The 14955-nt window shown below is 40.8% G+C and overlaps 2 protein-coding genes across 2 annotated transcripts in view; one reads left to right on the top strand and one right to left on the bottom strand.

The window, feature by feature from the left end:
- The first annotated feature begins 2345 nt into the window (after positions 1-2345).
- The window catches only part of LOC106135296 (uncharacterized), a 28116-nt gene continuing 15506 nt past the window's right edge, over positions 2346-14955 (top strand). The window contains exons 1-2 of the mRNA XM_013335553.2: positions 2346-2360; positions 7365-8127. Of these exons, the coding sequence (XP_013191007.2) occupies positions 2346-2360; positions 7365-8127 (778 nt within the window). The remainder of the gene's footprint in view (positions 2361-7364; positions 8128-14955) is intronic.
- Positions 8467-11511, bottom strand: LOC106135312 (uncharacterized). The gene is made up of 3 exons (XM_013335574.2): positions 10962-11511; positions 9245-9627; positions 8467-8802 (listed from the first exon to the last, which is right to left on the bottom strand). Exons 1-3 carry the CDS (start codon positions 11158-11160, stop codon positions 8644-8646), a joined length of 741 nt encoding a protein of 246 aa, XP_013191028.1. The 5' UTR covers positions 11161-11511; the 3' UTR covers positions 8467-8643.

Below are 14955 nucleotides of genomic sequence, written 5' to 3'. Positions count from 1 at the left end.
AGGAATGAGAGAGATATTTTTATCCTTTTCTGTGTCCAACACTCTCATTCAATGGGAATTAATTGAATGGAGATTTTGAAAAGTGAATGAGTTAATCACGCCGATGTTCGTAATTGATTAACTTAATTTTTTTAATGTAAAATATTTTTTTTTTACTTATTACTGCACATAAACATGCAATAGGTATACTTATTTAAGAAATCTTCACATTCGATCAAGTAAGATAAACCTAAACATTAAAAAGCTATTTTACTTACCGAAGTACTACGTCTGATAAGTACGAGTAGGTAGGTAGGTACATAAGAAAAGGATCACTCCATCTATTTTCCATGGATATCGTAAAAGTTTCTAAGGAAATATGCTCGTAGGTAGGTATGTCTTAGTGCATGTTTCCATGTTGGTTTGGGTAACGAGGAAAAAACATTGAAACATTGTGTTCCCGCGCAGTTTCAAAATAGAAAAGTTTATCAAGGGAGTGAGTAAATGAACTCGGGATTCTTCTCTTAGACGGTAAACCATTATATAACTCATCAGGGAACTGGCCTTTAAGTCTTTTCGAGACCTTTGGCGTAACGTAAGTAATAATATATTTACCCACTTATTAAAAAACTACATTTAACTAAGTAGGTAGGTACTTTAAGTTTCAATGGATGCGGAACCTCGAATGTTAACTAGTAAATATTGAAATTAGTAAGCTCGTCATTGTTTAGCATGTTTTAAAATGATGGCAGGTACTCACACTTGCTGTGGTTGACATGCTTCTCGTAGGGCGCGAAGCTGAGCGGCGGGACCTCCCCGACCTCCACCACCCACGTGATCTTCCGCGCCCCGCCCCCGCCCCCGCCCCCGCCCCCGCTGTAGCTCATACCGCACACCTCACCACTCACCATTCACCACAACACCACCACGCTATCACTTCACCCGCATATTCCACTGCGGTTTCACTGTTTTATGTTTTACTCAATATTGGCTCCTACTATGAAGAAACATTTATTAAGAAGTATTTATACGCGACCCGATTTTTTATCACATTACTTAGTATTTATACTTGGAACTAATGGTTAGTTAAGTACAGTTATCACCGCGGATCGATGCCAAAGTTTTGACCAAGGTATGAGTGATGATAATGACAGAATGATATGGTGATAAGGCGTCCGTTTCTGCGGCAAGCTAGGCCCGCTCGCTGTGCAGCTAGGTGCGTGCTGTCGCGGTTATTTTTAGGCCTGTGCAGTTCACCTTGACAACTGGCTTTGAATCTGAACCCGCGGGGTGTTCCGCGGGCGCTGGCGCGGGCCGCCCTCGGGACTCGCCGGCTGCAACTCTCATGCCTTCAACGTGCATTCTTCCGCAGATTTACCATTCCTTAGTTAAAACATTATAATTACGCAATTACTTGGGTCAAGTTTTGGCAGATTTGGCAGATGGTTTCGATTCAATAAAGCTAACAATGAAATACTTGTGAAAACTAAGCATCTGATATGTAATAATATGTTTGAAGAAAATAATATAGTTGTGCCTAGTCATTAATGTAGATTATATATTAATATTAATACATTAATACATACAGTATTATAATCTAGACAGATAGCATTAAAATTTCCCAAGTAGGTACCTTGAGATTCGAATAATTTTCAGGTTCAGGGAGACAGTTTCAGTAGGTCTTAGGTACCTATAGGCTATATGCTAGCTGAACGTTTGTAACATAAACATTTTTAGAGACCCGCAAACTGCCAGCTGTCTCGCTGCATCATCGGCTATGTTTATCTGGCATTTTCAGTTTATTTTCATCACAACAGTTCGGTCTGCGCGTAATTAGGTATAGCAAGAAACAACGATGATAATAAACTGTATCATAATTTAAAAAATATAGATATTTTGTGACAATATTCATCTAAAGTAGTAAACTATGGGACTAAGAATCCGAATGAAGTAGGTCAATAAGTATTTGCTTAAATTTAAATTTCTTTATATTTTCGATGATTTCGAACAATGGTGTCGCACATAATTTTCAAATAAGTAGGACAGAATATAAATGATGTCGTTTGGTTGTGCCACAGTATGAAGACTGACTGAACTTCAAGGGACGGCATTTGAGGAAGATTTCACTCGTACTGGCGCCTTTGCGGGGCTTTATGCTTTTCAATGCATATGTAATTGTCTATTGTGTGTAGTGAAACTCCATAATGGACTCTGTCCCGCCTTCCCGCGTGTCGCACTGATAACACATTATTATTTTGACACGCAAGCAATGCAAGTGTGACTTAGCTTCCATACATTATTAATTTTACGCATCACTATCACCAACAATTAATATTTTCTCCTGAAATGCTCTGACAATTCTCGTGATGGCTACACACAAAGTGAGAGTTTTTAGGTTTCAGGCTAGAAACGTTTGAGTCTCTAGCTTGTAATATCTGTCTCAGTTTTGACAAGAAAATTATTTGTTGATGCTTTGATTAAATGCGTAGGAGTCATAGAATTTTGCCTTGGAAATGTATTTGTAATTATCATAAATGTCTAATCTTCGATGACATCATAACACCAGCATAAATGGCGACTAGATTTATTATCGGGAGTGTTTTAATGTAATGCCACTTGGACGTGGCAAGTGCCGGAATGGAGCTGAATATTATTATGTGGTTGACGCGTTTTGGGTTGGATATTATTGTAATAACAAATGCGATAGCAGCAAGTTCAGGGCCGTGACGCGCCCTCCGAAACGGAGTCCACGGGGCAGCCCGCGGCGCCTGCGATCACGAATGTTACCAATTCGCTATTGTGGTCGAGTCTCTCAGCTCTGAATGTTACGCTTGCTTTGTTAATTAGATAGATCATCGTCCCAATTGAAGCAAACGCTCTTTCGGTTTCCTTTGCGGAAATTTACAGAAGTCTTGAATAATATGAATAGGTACCTATGTACCTATGTTATTACATTTATTCTCAAGTTATTTACAAGTAGGTATTTTCTACCGTATTGTTTACACATACGACATGCAATCGTCTGAAACAATTAATACGAGCACTATCTAATCATAAATAGAGACTGGTAACCCAGATATGAACGAATAAATTTGTTTTATCACTGGCACGAGTGCGTGTTGTATATCGCGAAACGATTTGACATTTCACTCGCAATTAGTTCGCGGTGATAGCGCGCGTGGCGTAGCGCGTCTCCGTGGCGGCGCACGCGGCCCGCGACTGTCCAAACCGCGGGATGCAGCCCAGTGCTCTGCTGAACTGATACCGCGCAGTGGCAGCCGGTGCACTCGATGCTCGTGCAATATAGAATGCAATTCACAAAACAGAAGCTTTGATAGAGATAGGAGTCGCAAAATTAGCGCACCGCCCCGACCAACCGGCGCGGGTCGCCGAACATTGGTCTAAATAAACAAAAGTTTGCCTTCCTACTAAGATGTAGACAGGTTCTAGCATTGGCATTGTTTGATTATCTTGGGAAGTAACGTTCTTCTTGACACACGGCTTTGACTTTTGATTATTAATTCTTTTCGTAAATATTAGGCCTACTATCCTACTACTTCCCAGAGTTCCCGCGGGATTGATAGGGTTTCCATGCGGACGAAGTCGCGGGCGGCCTCTAGTCCTACTTCTATTATAAAGGCGAAAGTTTGTATGGATGTATGGATGTTTGTTACTCTTTCACGCAAAAACTACTGAACCGATTACCATGAAATTTGGTATGTAGGTAGCTGAAGACCCAGAATAACACATAGGCTACTTTTTATCCCAGAGTTCCCGCGGGATTGATAGGGTTTCCATGCGGACGAAGTCGCGGGCGGCCTCTAGTAATATTATAAATGCGAAAGTTTGTGAGTATGTCAGTATGGATGTTTGTTACTCTTTCACGCAAAAACTACTGAACCGATTACGATGAAATTTGGTATGTAGGTAGCTGAAGACCTAGAATAACATATAGGCTACTTTTTATCCCGGAGTTACCGATTGATTCCACGCGGATGAAGTCGCGGCGGCCTCTAGTATACGATAATTTGAAATTTAAACTTTTTAGGTATTTTAGGAAGAAAGTCAAGTTTTGATGGAGTATTGGTTTGAACTACGATATCTTAAACATTATAAAGCTAAAGAGTTTGTTTGTATTGTTTGAACGCGCTAATCTCAGAAACTACTGGTTCGAGAAATTCTTTTTGCGTTGAATAAACCATTTATCGAGGAAGGCTTTAGGCTATACAAACATCACGCTGCAACTATAAGGAGCAAAGAAATAATGGATAATGTGAAAAAACGGGGAAAATTATTCATCCTTGAGGGCTTGAGGAAAGATGCCCAAAATAACTATTCCACGCGGACGAAGTAGCGGGCACAGCTAGTTCAATCTAAAGTTGTAAAAAGAAAAACATCGTTCAAATCTGTTAAACACATGTCACCATTGTGACAGAACGGAATGTAATGCAGGCAGCATCTACAATGTCAGGATGAGTGGAGCCTGTTTTTATCACCGCCGGCTCCTCCTCAGCCGGGAACACGCTGGTGCGGCTTATCAGCGCCGGGAGTGGCCGTTGATCCCGGCCGCGGTAATTAACTTTATGGTGCCGTATGAACTCCGATTAAGAGGTGTCTTATGCAACTAGTTTTTGTGATGCGATACACAGAACAGATTTGGGTTTTGTAAAATTAAAATGCTTGAAGATCTCCTTCAGAGCATAATCTTGATGATTTTACATATGTACCTATATGGCATGTTAGTTAGTTATGTTGATAAGCAAAATTGTTGACGTAGGTAATCTTAAATGAAAAATTAAAATAATTGTACATATACTATAGCTGTAACATACAAATTTTAAATATATTTTCATTTTAATTATGTTGATCAATGTTTATGGTTATAACATGCAGAGCGGACAATTAGTTATTAATTTAAAAAAAATACAACATAAGAAATTAGAACAAAGATTAGAAATCAGTGTCATCAGTCAGTCAGATATGAAAAATAAACGGAAATTATTCATAAGTTTTGTTATCTAATATAAATAGATAACTCTGATAACAGTAGGTACTAGCTAAATAAACTCCCTTTTGGTAGGGTAAATACGAGTATGGTCAGAAGGCTTTCGATTGAGATAGCAAAAGATGTACCTATTATTTTATTGTAGCCCGAGTGTCAACTTTAATGAGTTGTCATGTAGTTGGAGAATGTTAGTCGGGCACTCGAATCAATTGACTCCAATGTGACACTCCCGCGGCGCGGCATTCCGGACATTGTCTCCGCTTCATGCTGGTAGCCTTTCACACTTTGACATTCTTGTTTAGTTGTCTCTTGAGATAACGTTTGGTCCTTAGAAATATAATTAAGTTAGAAAGCTCAGTACCAGCGTTGGTAGAGATTTAGTAGTTAACTAAGTTAAATCCTACCTACTTATTCATTTAGATGATCCAAAATGGGTTAGAGCTAAAGGTTGCGGAGGTCAGATGGGAGTCGCTTCGTGTAAAAACCTGACTCACCCAATCCAGGTCCAAAAGTGGAAACAAAGTACTTATACCGTTTGGTAGCTTATTAAAGATTATGTCTACCCCGTTAGAGATAAAGACTCATATATTAATACTTATATGTATGTATTGTGTGTTGGGAGTACCATATATTTATTAAAATAATTTATTTGGGTCCAGGGTGAAAGAAAGGCAATACATATTTGAAACCTTATGACCCCGAAATGATTTACAGACAAAAAATTGTTTATTCTAAATTTTATTAACATTCCCACCTTCCGTGCTTTGATTGCTGTTTAAAGCGCGCCATCTCACGGATAATGCATGTACTAGATAGCAAAATAATCTTAAAGGAGACCAAATAGGTGTGACAAGTCGAGCCCCTTCCTGATAGCCTGCCTGTTTCTACTCAGCACTAAAAGATGACACTTTAAGAAATTTTGCAAAGAATCCTTGGACCGATAACAATAATAAATTGGTGATAATAATGTCAGAGAACTCCTTGTAAGCATGGTAAAAAAAATCATTGTGTTGTTCTCGACTCCTTATGATGGGACCTGATGATATGTCTTTCATATGGCATGTCGTAAAAATCGACAAAGGGGTTAGGCACATACATCTAGTGCAAGCTACCATGTCGGTCAAACAAGAAAACTTAAATAAAGTCGAATACGTAGAGACACGTACGAGAGCACCAGCTTTGGTTACCTAGGTATTCAACAAAATTGGGATTTACCAATATGAATATGAACTCGCGAATTTGGGAATGCAAGTGGAGCAAGGGGAGCGTCGCGGGTGATCACGATCACACGCGGCGGGCGGCGAGCGGGATGGCGCCGCCCGGCACCGCGCGGGCCGGGCTGGGATCACCATCAAAAAAAAAATAGGTATGTAACCTACATTATTAGTAGATATGCCTAAATCCTTATTGTCTCGAAAGGAGCTGACGGCTACGTTCAGCTGGATGGCCGACCCGCTAGCGCGTCAGAAATTGATGAAAACTTATTGTGATTGTGAGTAAATTCACATCTTCTATTAAAACCACGTTGGGTTTTACAGCTTATCATTTTTTTTAATCTTAACACCGTTTTCATACTACTTGAGGTTATTTGGGAATTGGGAGTAAGCGTAGATATTTAAACAAAAGAGAACATATTATTTCACTATCTATTTAGTTATGATAAACTAACTTAAACTTATAATTAGGTACATAACTGATACAATAGATAAATGTTAATGAGGTAGATATTTTAGTGTTGTGCAAGTCTTCAGTGTAAAACACCTATCAATGCTAGTAGTAAGTACCAGCAAATGGGGCAGACAACCAGCAGAAAGCCACAACTGGGTCATTGCTCGTAAATATCAATAGGCATTCCTTCCATAACTCTTAATGGAGTTTATGTTTTTAAATACTTTTAAGTCTAGTCTAGTTAGTTTTATTCTCCCCCTGTTGGCATGTTTTCAGTTGCATCTTCCTATAGTTTGTATTATAATCAAAACAATGCTTTGTTCCGATATAGATACTTACCTAATCTCAATATTTTTATTACTATTGGTAAGTAATGAAACTAATGAAAACAATGGAGTTTCGAAATAGAGTCTAAGTAAGTTCATTTTTCCATTCTTCAAAAATATATGCTTTCTGAATTCTTATTATTTAATCTCACAATACACCCCTGAATAAAAGAAGCATCCAAAATCACGTACACGTTTGTGTGTCGGCGCGTGCCAGCCGCCGCGGCAGTCGGCCGCGAGCCGAGCGCGGGTCGCGCCGATTTGTTTTCTACATTTAAGTGCCCCAAGTGAATATTTGCAGGAGTCAAAACATGAATAGTGGACGATCGGATGCCTCGACATCGACAGACGACGTAAAGGTTTGTGTAGAGTAAACACTGTAGTAGAGGAGCTCCGAGCGCAGAAGCTCCGGTGACGACCGTTCCCTTCGGTTGCAGGCGCGGCCGCTGTGCCTGTTCTACTTCACGCACCCGTTCGGCGTGCTGTCGCCCGAGCCGCCCGTGCTGGCCGCGGCGCCCGCGCACGTCGCCCGCGCCTTCCTCAACATGCAGCCCGTGTCGCCCTTCTTCTGGAGCTCCACCGACGAGTACAACACGAACACCACCGCCACCTCGGACGTCAGCAGTGCTGTCCCTACACGTCTGAATTACGACCTCGGGAACACTACCGTTCATAAAAACCCAGTAAACATAGTGAGCATGGCCCGGACTAGGAAGTGCACTATAGACCTCAGCCCGGCTCGCGATGCGATCTCCTCCTCGTTGTTTTCCAACGACATGTGGTTCAGCTCCGGCTCGAGCTCCCGCAGCCACGAGTGCACGCGGCGGGTGATCCCCTACCACCGCATCCTGCCGCCGCTACAGCTGCCGCCGCCGAGAGACTCTTCGCTGGATAGTTCTGACGATGCGTGGCCTAGCAAGTGTATAAACCCTGAAAAGATTTTTTTACCGCCTATCGAATTGCCAGTGTGTAAACGAAGTTCGGACGTGGTGACTAAAAAATGCAGACCTCTGAGTGTAGTGTCTAGTACAGAGAGCAGTGTCCGGGAGAGGTACCGGCGGAGGCTGGGTGTCGTCAAGACCAAGAGGAAGCTGCGGCTGAGTGGTGTGCGGCGGCTGGTGGCTTGTCTGGCGCGACGCACACTCGGAGGTACACTTTGGTTTTGCTATAATTGTCGCTTGATACCTACTCTCAATTTGAAATTGCATTTTAACATAGGGCTTATTATTCACTATTTGAATCATTTTCTATTTGAATGAAGTAAGTGCGAATAAACAGGTTGCACATAAGACGCTGTCAAACTGGTCACAAACTGCTTGTTTCAAAGGCTCGGGTTGCGGTGCATTCACAACACTCGCGCAGCGTGACCGCGCCCTCACCGCACAATATGGGTCACCCCGATTCGTAAACATCACCCTTCCATGGTTTCATTGATTTAATAAAAATATAAGTGGATTCAAAAATGTTTTACTAGATATTCTATTTATTATTCATTACCTAAATATAACTGAACGTTTTACAAAACAACTAACTACATATTTTAACTTCAATATCACAGTAACCTTTAGATTTTTTTGCAATTAGGCGCCTTTGTCATTGTGGCGAATTTCACTGTCTTCTCTTTGAGGCTCGGTTCGGGCTCGGTTTGGGCGGCCACAGCCACCATCAGTCGTCACGCGTCTCCGCGTGGCTGTGAGGTCCCTCGGCCTGCGACAGCGCCTCCAGCTTCACGTCCTGCCCCACCAGCACCCGCTCCGGCATCAGCTCGTAGCTCAGCTCCATCGCCGATGCGCTGGCGCTGTTGTCCTTTACCATTTTGATCACCTGCAATAGATCAGATAGGGATACATACCTGTCATCTCTTATATGAATAAAGGAACAAGTGTGACTGACAAGGGTTCAAAATTTGTCATTCATATTGTGCAAGTGCTTCTACATATTGACTACGCAGATGGAAAGTATCAATCAAAAAGTATTGAAATATGTATATCACGTCTTTGTATCACATCTCTATCTTCTATATATACATATAAAAGCGAAAAACACTCACTTAGGAATCACGAAATCTTGAAATCTACTGAGCCAATAAAGATGAAATTTGGCAGGAAGGTAGATTTTAATTAGGAGGGATCCACTAAGAAAGGATTTTTGGAAATTCTATGGGGGTTACGCGGACGAAGTCGCGGGCAACAGCTAGTTTCTTATAAAAGAAATCAACGTACATACAATTATAGAATATTTCAATACAAACATTTATATTTATTACCTTAAGTATCTCCATTTTCGCCGTCAGCTTTTCATCTTCGTTCATCCTTCTAAAAGATGGAATGAGGGACATTAAAAAATGTTTGTCTTCGTCTATATCCCCGAAGTCATTGGTGCTCGCCGGCTCCTCCGCCCGCGGCCCCTTGCCGCCCAGGCCTGCCCGCCAGCTGGGCTCGTGCGCTGCCGGGGCCGCGAGGGAGGGCGCGGGCGAGTAGCGGCCCTCGGCGTCCTCTTCAGACATGTGCGGGGTCAGGAACGACATGTGCCTGAAGTACACGTACTGCTTCTTCTTTATATTCGCACCCTCGCGGATTCTTTTCTGTATCTCCAGCTGTCTTTTGAACGTATCCCTGAGATTACGCCATTTCTTCATTAAACCTACAACTATAAGTATAAACCCGTCATTAATATATATATATATATATAACCTCCAGAAAGATTCTTTATCATACATACATATTTCCTGAATATGTTTTAATTTCCTATAGAAAAATGTATTTTATTATGAAGACCAAACTTGAAATTGAATATAAATAAGCGGGAAGCACGTGAAGTTTGGCCGAGCGAACCAGCAATGTCTTTTTGCACACGAGTAAGCACGTTGATATCTTAATTGAATGAAACTTTAAACAAAATTATAAGTATGTTTAATATTTCTTTCAATATTTTATTTATTTTATTTTATTTTTAATAGGAAGACCAACAGCTACAAACATAATATAGTAGTAGAAATAAAGCTAGTTAGCAAAGGAGCCAATTAAAGGTCCTCACAAATAAGAAACAAGATAAATAGAAAAAGTTGAACACTGACAACACAAACTTAGAGCTCAAAAAAAATAATAGAAACTTAAAGTAAAAGTTTTTACATGATATGTTCTACGATTCACGTGCAAGATGCAGTATACAATATAATTAAACTAAATTAGATATCTATCTTATGAGATACAAAACAAAAGGAAAATTTTGTTGTCACTGAAGAAAGTGATCGTAAAGTATATGGGCAACAATAATCGCTACAAAAGTTAAGGCTAGCTCTTGCGTTTATAAGGTACTAGCTTTTACCCGCGGCTTCGCCCGCGTGGCATCCCATGAAAATAGATTTTTCTCTATATTAGAATGGGATTGGGATAAATTGATTAGCTTCAAAAACGACGAAGTTTCATACAAACTTGCAACCCCTTTAGGTAAAGAATTTTTAAAATTCCTTTCTTAGCGGACGTCTCCAAGTCATAATCTACCATCCTGCCAAATTGTATCACCATTGATTCAAAAAATTCACTCCGCGCATTTAGCGCCATCTATGTAAGAGAGCACAGGTTTTTCGCAAATCTCAAGGGAACGATAGTTTTTTTCCAGAACGAAAGGTATCATATTTCCTTCTCCATACTCTGAACTATAGGTATATACGCGAAATTTCAGGAAGAATGATTCAAAATTCACTCCGCGCATTTAGCGCCGTCTATGTAAGAGAGCACAGGTTTTTTCGCTAATCCCACGGGAACGATAGTTGTTTTCAGAATGAAAGATACCCTATGTCCTTCTCCATACTCTGAACTATATATATGCGAAATTTCAAGAAGAGTGGTTGTGTAGATAACGCGTGAAAAGAAAACAAACAAACAAACTTACTTTCGCATTTATAATATTGTTATATATTAGGTATATAGTTGGGAAGTTGGGATTTAACTATATTCATCACACCTATTCAATGTTCGTACCTTTCTCATCCTTGCTCCGAGCTGAGCAGAGATCCCAATCAGGGAAGAGGTTCTCCGCCACCTCCGCCCAGATCTTGAGCTTGTGGTGGTTGCTGGCGACCTCGGGGTTGTTGCGCGAGTACAGCGCCGGCCGCAGCTGCACCTCGCGGATCAGAGCCAGCGGGTGGATCTCCTCCAGGATCTTCTGCTTGGCCGCCATCCTCACCACCACATATACAATTCCACGAAGTGAATCACACTACCAAACTGAAATGGGTACCTATGCTCCTATGCAGCTGCTGTTAAAATTTTAAAACAATTTGGCTACATAGATAAAATTATTCATTATAATAACTTCAGTAAATGCGAGTCTCTGCGATCACATGCGCTATATTAAAAATTAAAAACAGAACACATGGAATGAAGATCCAATTGCCGTAGAATTCAAGAGTTCTTAATATGTTTACACTTTCTAAATATCGCTACACAAAATCGTTCGCAAGTGTATTCAAGGCTATTTACGATTATTATGACATTATTATGACAAGAAGTGTAAATGTTGCGTGGCGACGCGGTGTAGTGCGGAGCGGAGAGGGGCCACGGCGCGGCGCCGCTCGAGGCCGGGCGACAGCGGCCGAGCGCGGCCGAACCGGCTCGGTGCGGTGCGATGAGGGACAATGTGATCACGTATCTCTCTCTCACTCGTATGCATTCTCAAGGGCACGCGGTTGGTACCCAACAGCGGCCAGCGGGCGATCCGTGACGAAGCGAAGCGACGCTTGCAGTTGCGACGTTTGCGAATAAGAGTTGTTTACAACTCATTAGTTAAACCACACGGAAACATCATCCTTGTGCCCACGACACGACACGACCGATTCTAAGCACGCTAAGACGGAAGCAATCATTTCTTGTTCACACTTATGTAGTGACCCAAATTAATGGTTCCATACCTATTAACTAATAAAATCATTACAAAACTGACGAGCTATTTACCTACTACCTAGTTATTGGAACCCGCTGTTTTCGAACTAGATTAATATTATAACCGCACTTACCTACCAAAGTTTCCTCTGAGAGTAAAGTATAGAGAAACCTGCGTAGTGAAATAATAACTTAGGTACTAGTAGGTACTTATTTACCAAAAATTATTTTGGTACCTACTCCTCGAGGGCCGAGGGAACTACACAGTGTTCTTGTCCTTTGAGTATCAATCCAAACTAAGTTGTATCTACTTCAGTTCTCGTCCTTACCATTGTAAAAGTTCTATCAATAATTATTGTTGCCATCTATGTTCATGTTCGAACATTTAGGTGATTCAGAAACAAAAACTATCATGGTCCAAGTGGAATAATAGTTTTGTACTAATTTATGTTGTTAATAGCGTGAAGATGGCGTTACTAACTGCCTACACTACCCTAATCGTATTATTTTTACTTGCCTTCGCACGCGGCTCTGCCCACATAAATTTATGTTTAACGCGAACTTCTCTCTCAGTAGCGGTAGTGTTTTCCTTTAAGTACCTTCAATTGTTTTCATTAAAGTATTTTTCTTTCCCTTTCTATTGCAAAAATTCCTTCCCGTCGGCGTTTCGTATGTAGCTTAAGTGCGGTGCGTATCGGTGAGAGCAATTATACGTAAAAATAATGATTGATGATATTGTCTACTACTGTCATGTGATGTAACTAGGTAAATAGTATTACACCCACTTGTGTAACATACCTACCTAGGTAAATGATTTTAAAATAGTTCAATCCGTGCCTCGGTCAGCGGGCCAGCATCACCATTATTCACTTGAGTCCGTCCCGACAAGCGGAAGCATCCATCGAGATGATCGCGCCCGTGCGAACCCACGCAGCCTCGACCAACAGTTGATGTAAATATATTTGACTTTTATGGCAATAGATGGCGCTGTTTATTAATTTGTATTTCTTAATCGCGCTATGGTTGCGTTTTGATGACTCGATTGACTGTGGCAAAAAATATCCCTATTAATTAATTCCATGTACCTGTAGTATGTAGTAGGCATATGTACGTACATGTAGTACAATGCAAACTCGTAGTACCTAAACCTTAAGAAAGAGAATTGTACTTGTCTAAACCCCGATAGAGTTTAACCGCTAACAGTATGAACGTAGACTATCTAGTTTGGAGTTCATCGTCACCTATGACTCGGTCCCAGCGCGCGGCCCGCAGCGCCGCCCGCACATCGCGTGCTGCGCGGCGCCGCTCCATCGCTCGCACCGGTAACAAATGTAGACCAAACTGGAGTTATTCGAGTCATTACTAGATGTTTCCTCGTGATTACTATGTTTTCTTTAACTAAGACCAAGAAAAAAAGAACATGATCTGTAGCCGGTGCGTTTGCGTGATATTTAAGCAACAGTTGCATATAGTATGTTTTTAATGCTATAACTGTAATGCTTTTATTATGACGTGAATCCGTACCCTCATTAATTTGAATTAAATTAAACTGAACAATTCACTATGCCACCAACCTTGGTACCCTGGCTTCACACGAACACTACGAGCAGGCAACCCAAACGTATGAAACGGCTGATTTTATTTTCGCAGTATGGTTCCTGAACACAACTTTAGGTTACTAACTTAACTCAAGGCTGAATGTTCGCAATAGAAAAGTTGCTCTTTATTCAACCAGAATAGCGAGAACTGAACGTTCCCCTTAGAAACCTCAATCTAATTCAACGGATCCATCATAATTCTATACACATAGCTAGTCAACAAGCAAGTATACTTAATTTGTAGGCTTTCTATCGTCGAACTTGAACCTGTAAAGCTGATTAAAGGAATGACTGGCGAGAAAGGCTCGTTATTTTGCGGCAATTTCCGCTGCTTCTGAGAATATCCGCAACACTCACGTTATTCAGCGCCGACGGCCGTGACATGACCTGCATGAGCCCGCTGATATGAGAGGGATAACTATAATAAGGTCATCAGTTAAAAGAAATCGCTCAGATGAAACGGTTCCGACTGATATATCAACACACTTCCCAAGCTGCTGCCTCCAGCCAGAGATTACAATAAAGCATTCAGTTTTCTTGTGTGGTGTAGGCTTAGGTGTAGAAGAGCTAAGAATTGATTATGATTATGAGATGCGCGGGTTTTTATTTTGTACAAGCGAAGCCGCGAGAAATAAATATGGAGTTAGCTAGGCAGGTACTATTATTTCAGCGAATGTTAATTGGCTCACGTCTGGTTAAGATTACGTAAGTTTTATGAAAAATAATACAGATGAGTGTGTGATAGCTATGAAAAGACCAAAATGAAAAGCTGCACTGCATTTGCTAGACGACGGTACCCATTCCTTTCCGCTTCTTTATATAAGGAAATAAATGATCTTCTTGAAATTTATCCTATGCTTGTATATAACTGTAAAAGAACTTTGATGCAATGGTTTGGCGCACTCACCTACTATAAAATTGAAAACCTACTATGTAATCAAAATAATAACCAAGTGTTCAATTAACCCATGGATGGATTAGTGTTATTATTAATAGCTGAACGTGGCCATTCAGTCTTTTCAAGACTGTTGGCTCTGTCTACCCCGCAAGGGATATAGACGTGATCATATGTATGTATGTATGTTCAATTAACTCATATTCCCTAGGACATTTTACATCAATACAATTGTATGATGTTACACCATAAGAGACACACATTATCTCACCATACACCAAAATTGCTCACACGCGCACACAAGTCCCGTCAGCCACTCATACACTTACACACACACACTTATCCTCATCTTGTAGACGAAAGCATACGAGTAGTAGTCTTCGTTTCATATAATAGTAGTCTTAGATTTGTAAACCTGTAGGAAGTAGCGGGTTACTCCCGACACGAGTATCTTTGGATTACTGGGAAGTCCAAGCATCTAGTCGTAATCAAGATTAAAAAGAAATATATATATTTTTGTCTACTATTCCTGCTGTCACACTTATATGCATTTTGTGCTATTACTGATAACCTTCATAACGTTGGCGAACAAATTATTTCA

This window comes from Amyelois transitella, chromosome 20 (genome assembly GCF_032362555.1).
Source record: "Amyelois transitella isolate CPQ chromosome 20, ilAmyTran1.1, whole genome shotgun sequence".
NCBI lineage: Eukaryota > Metazoa > Arthropoda > Insecta > Lepidoptera > Pyralidae > Amyelois > Amyelois transitella.
Note: the sequence above shows the minus strand (reverse complement) of the source record. Positions and strands in the feature narration are given on the sequence as shown.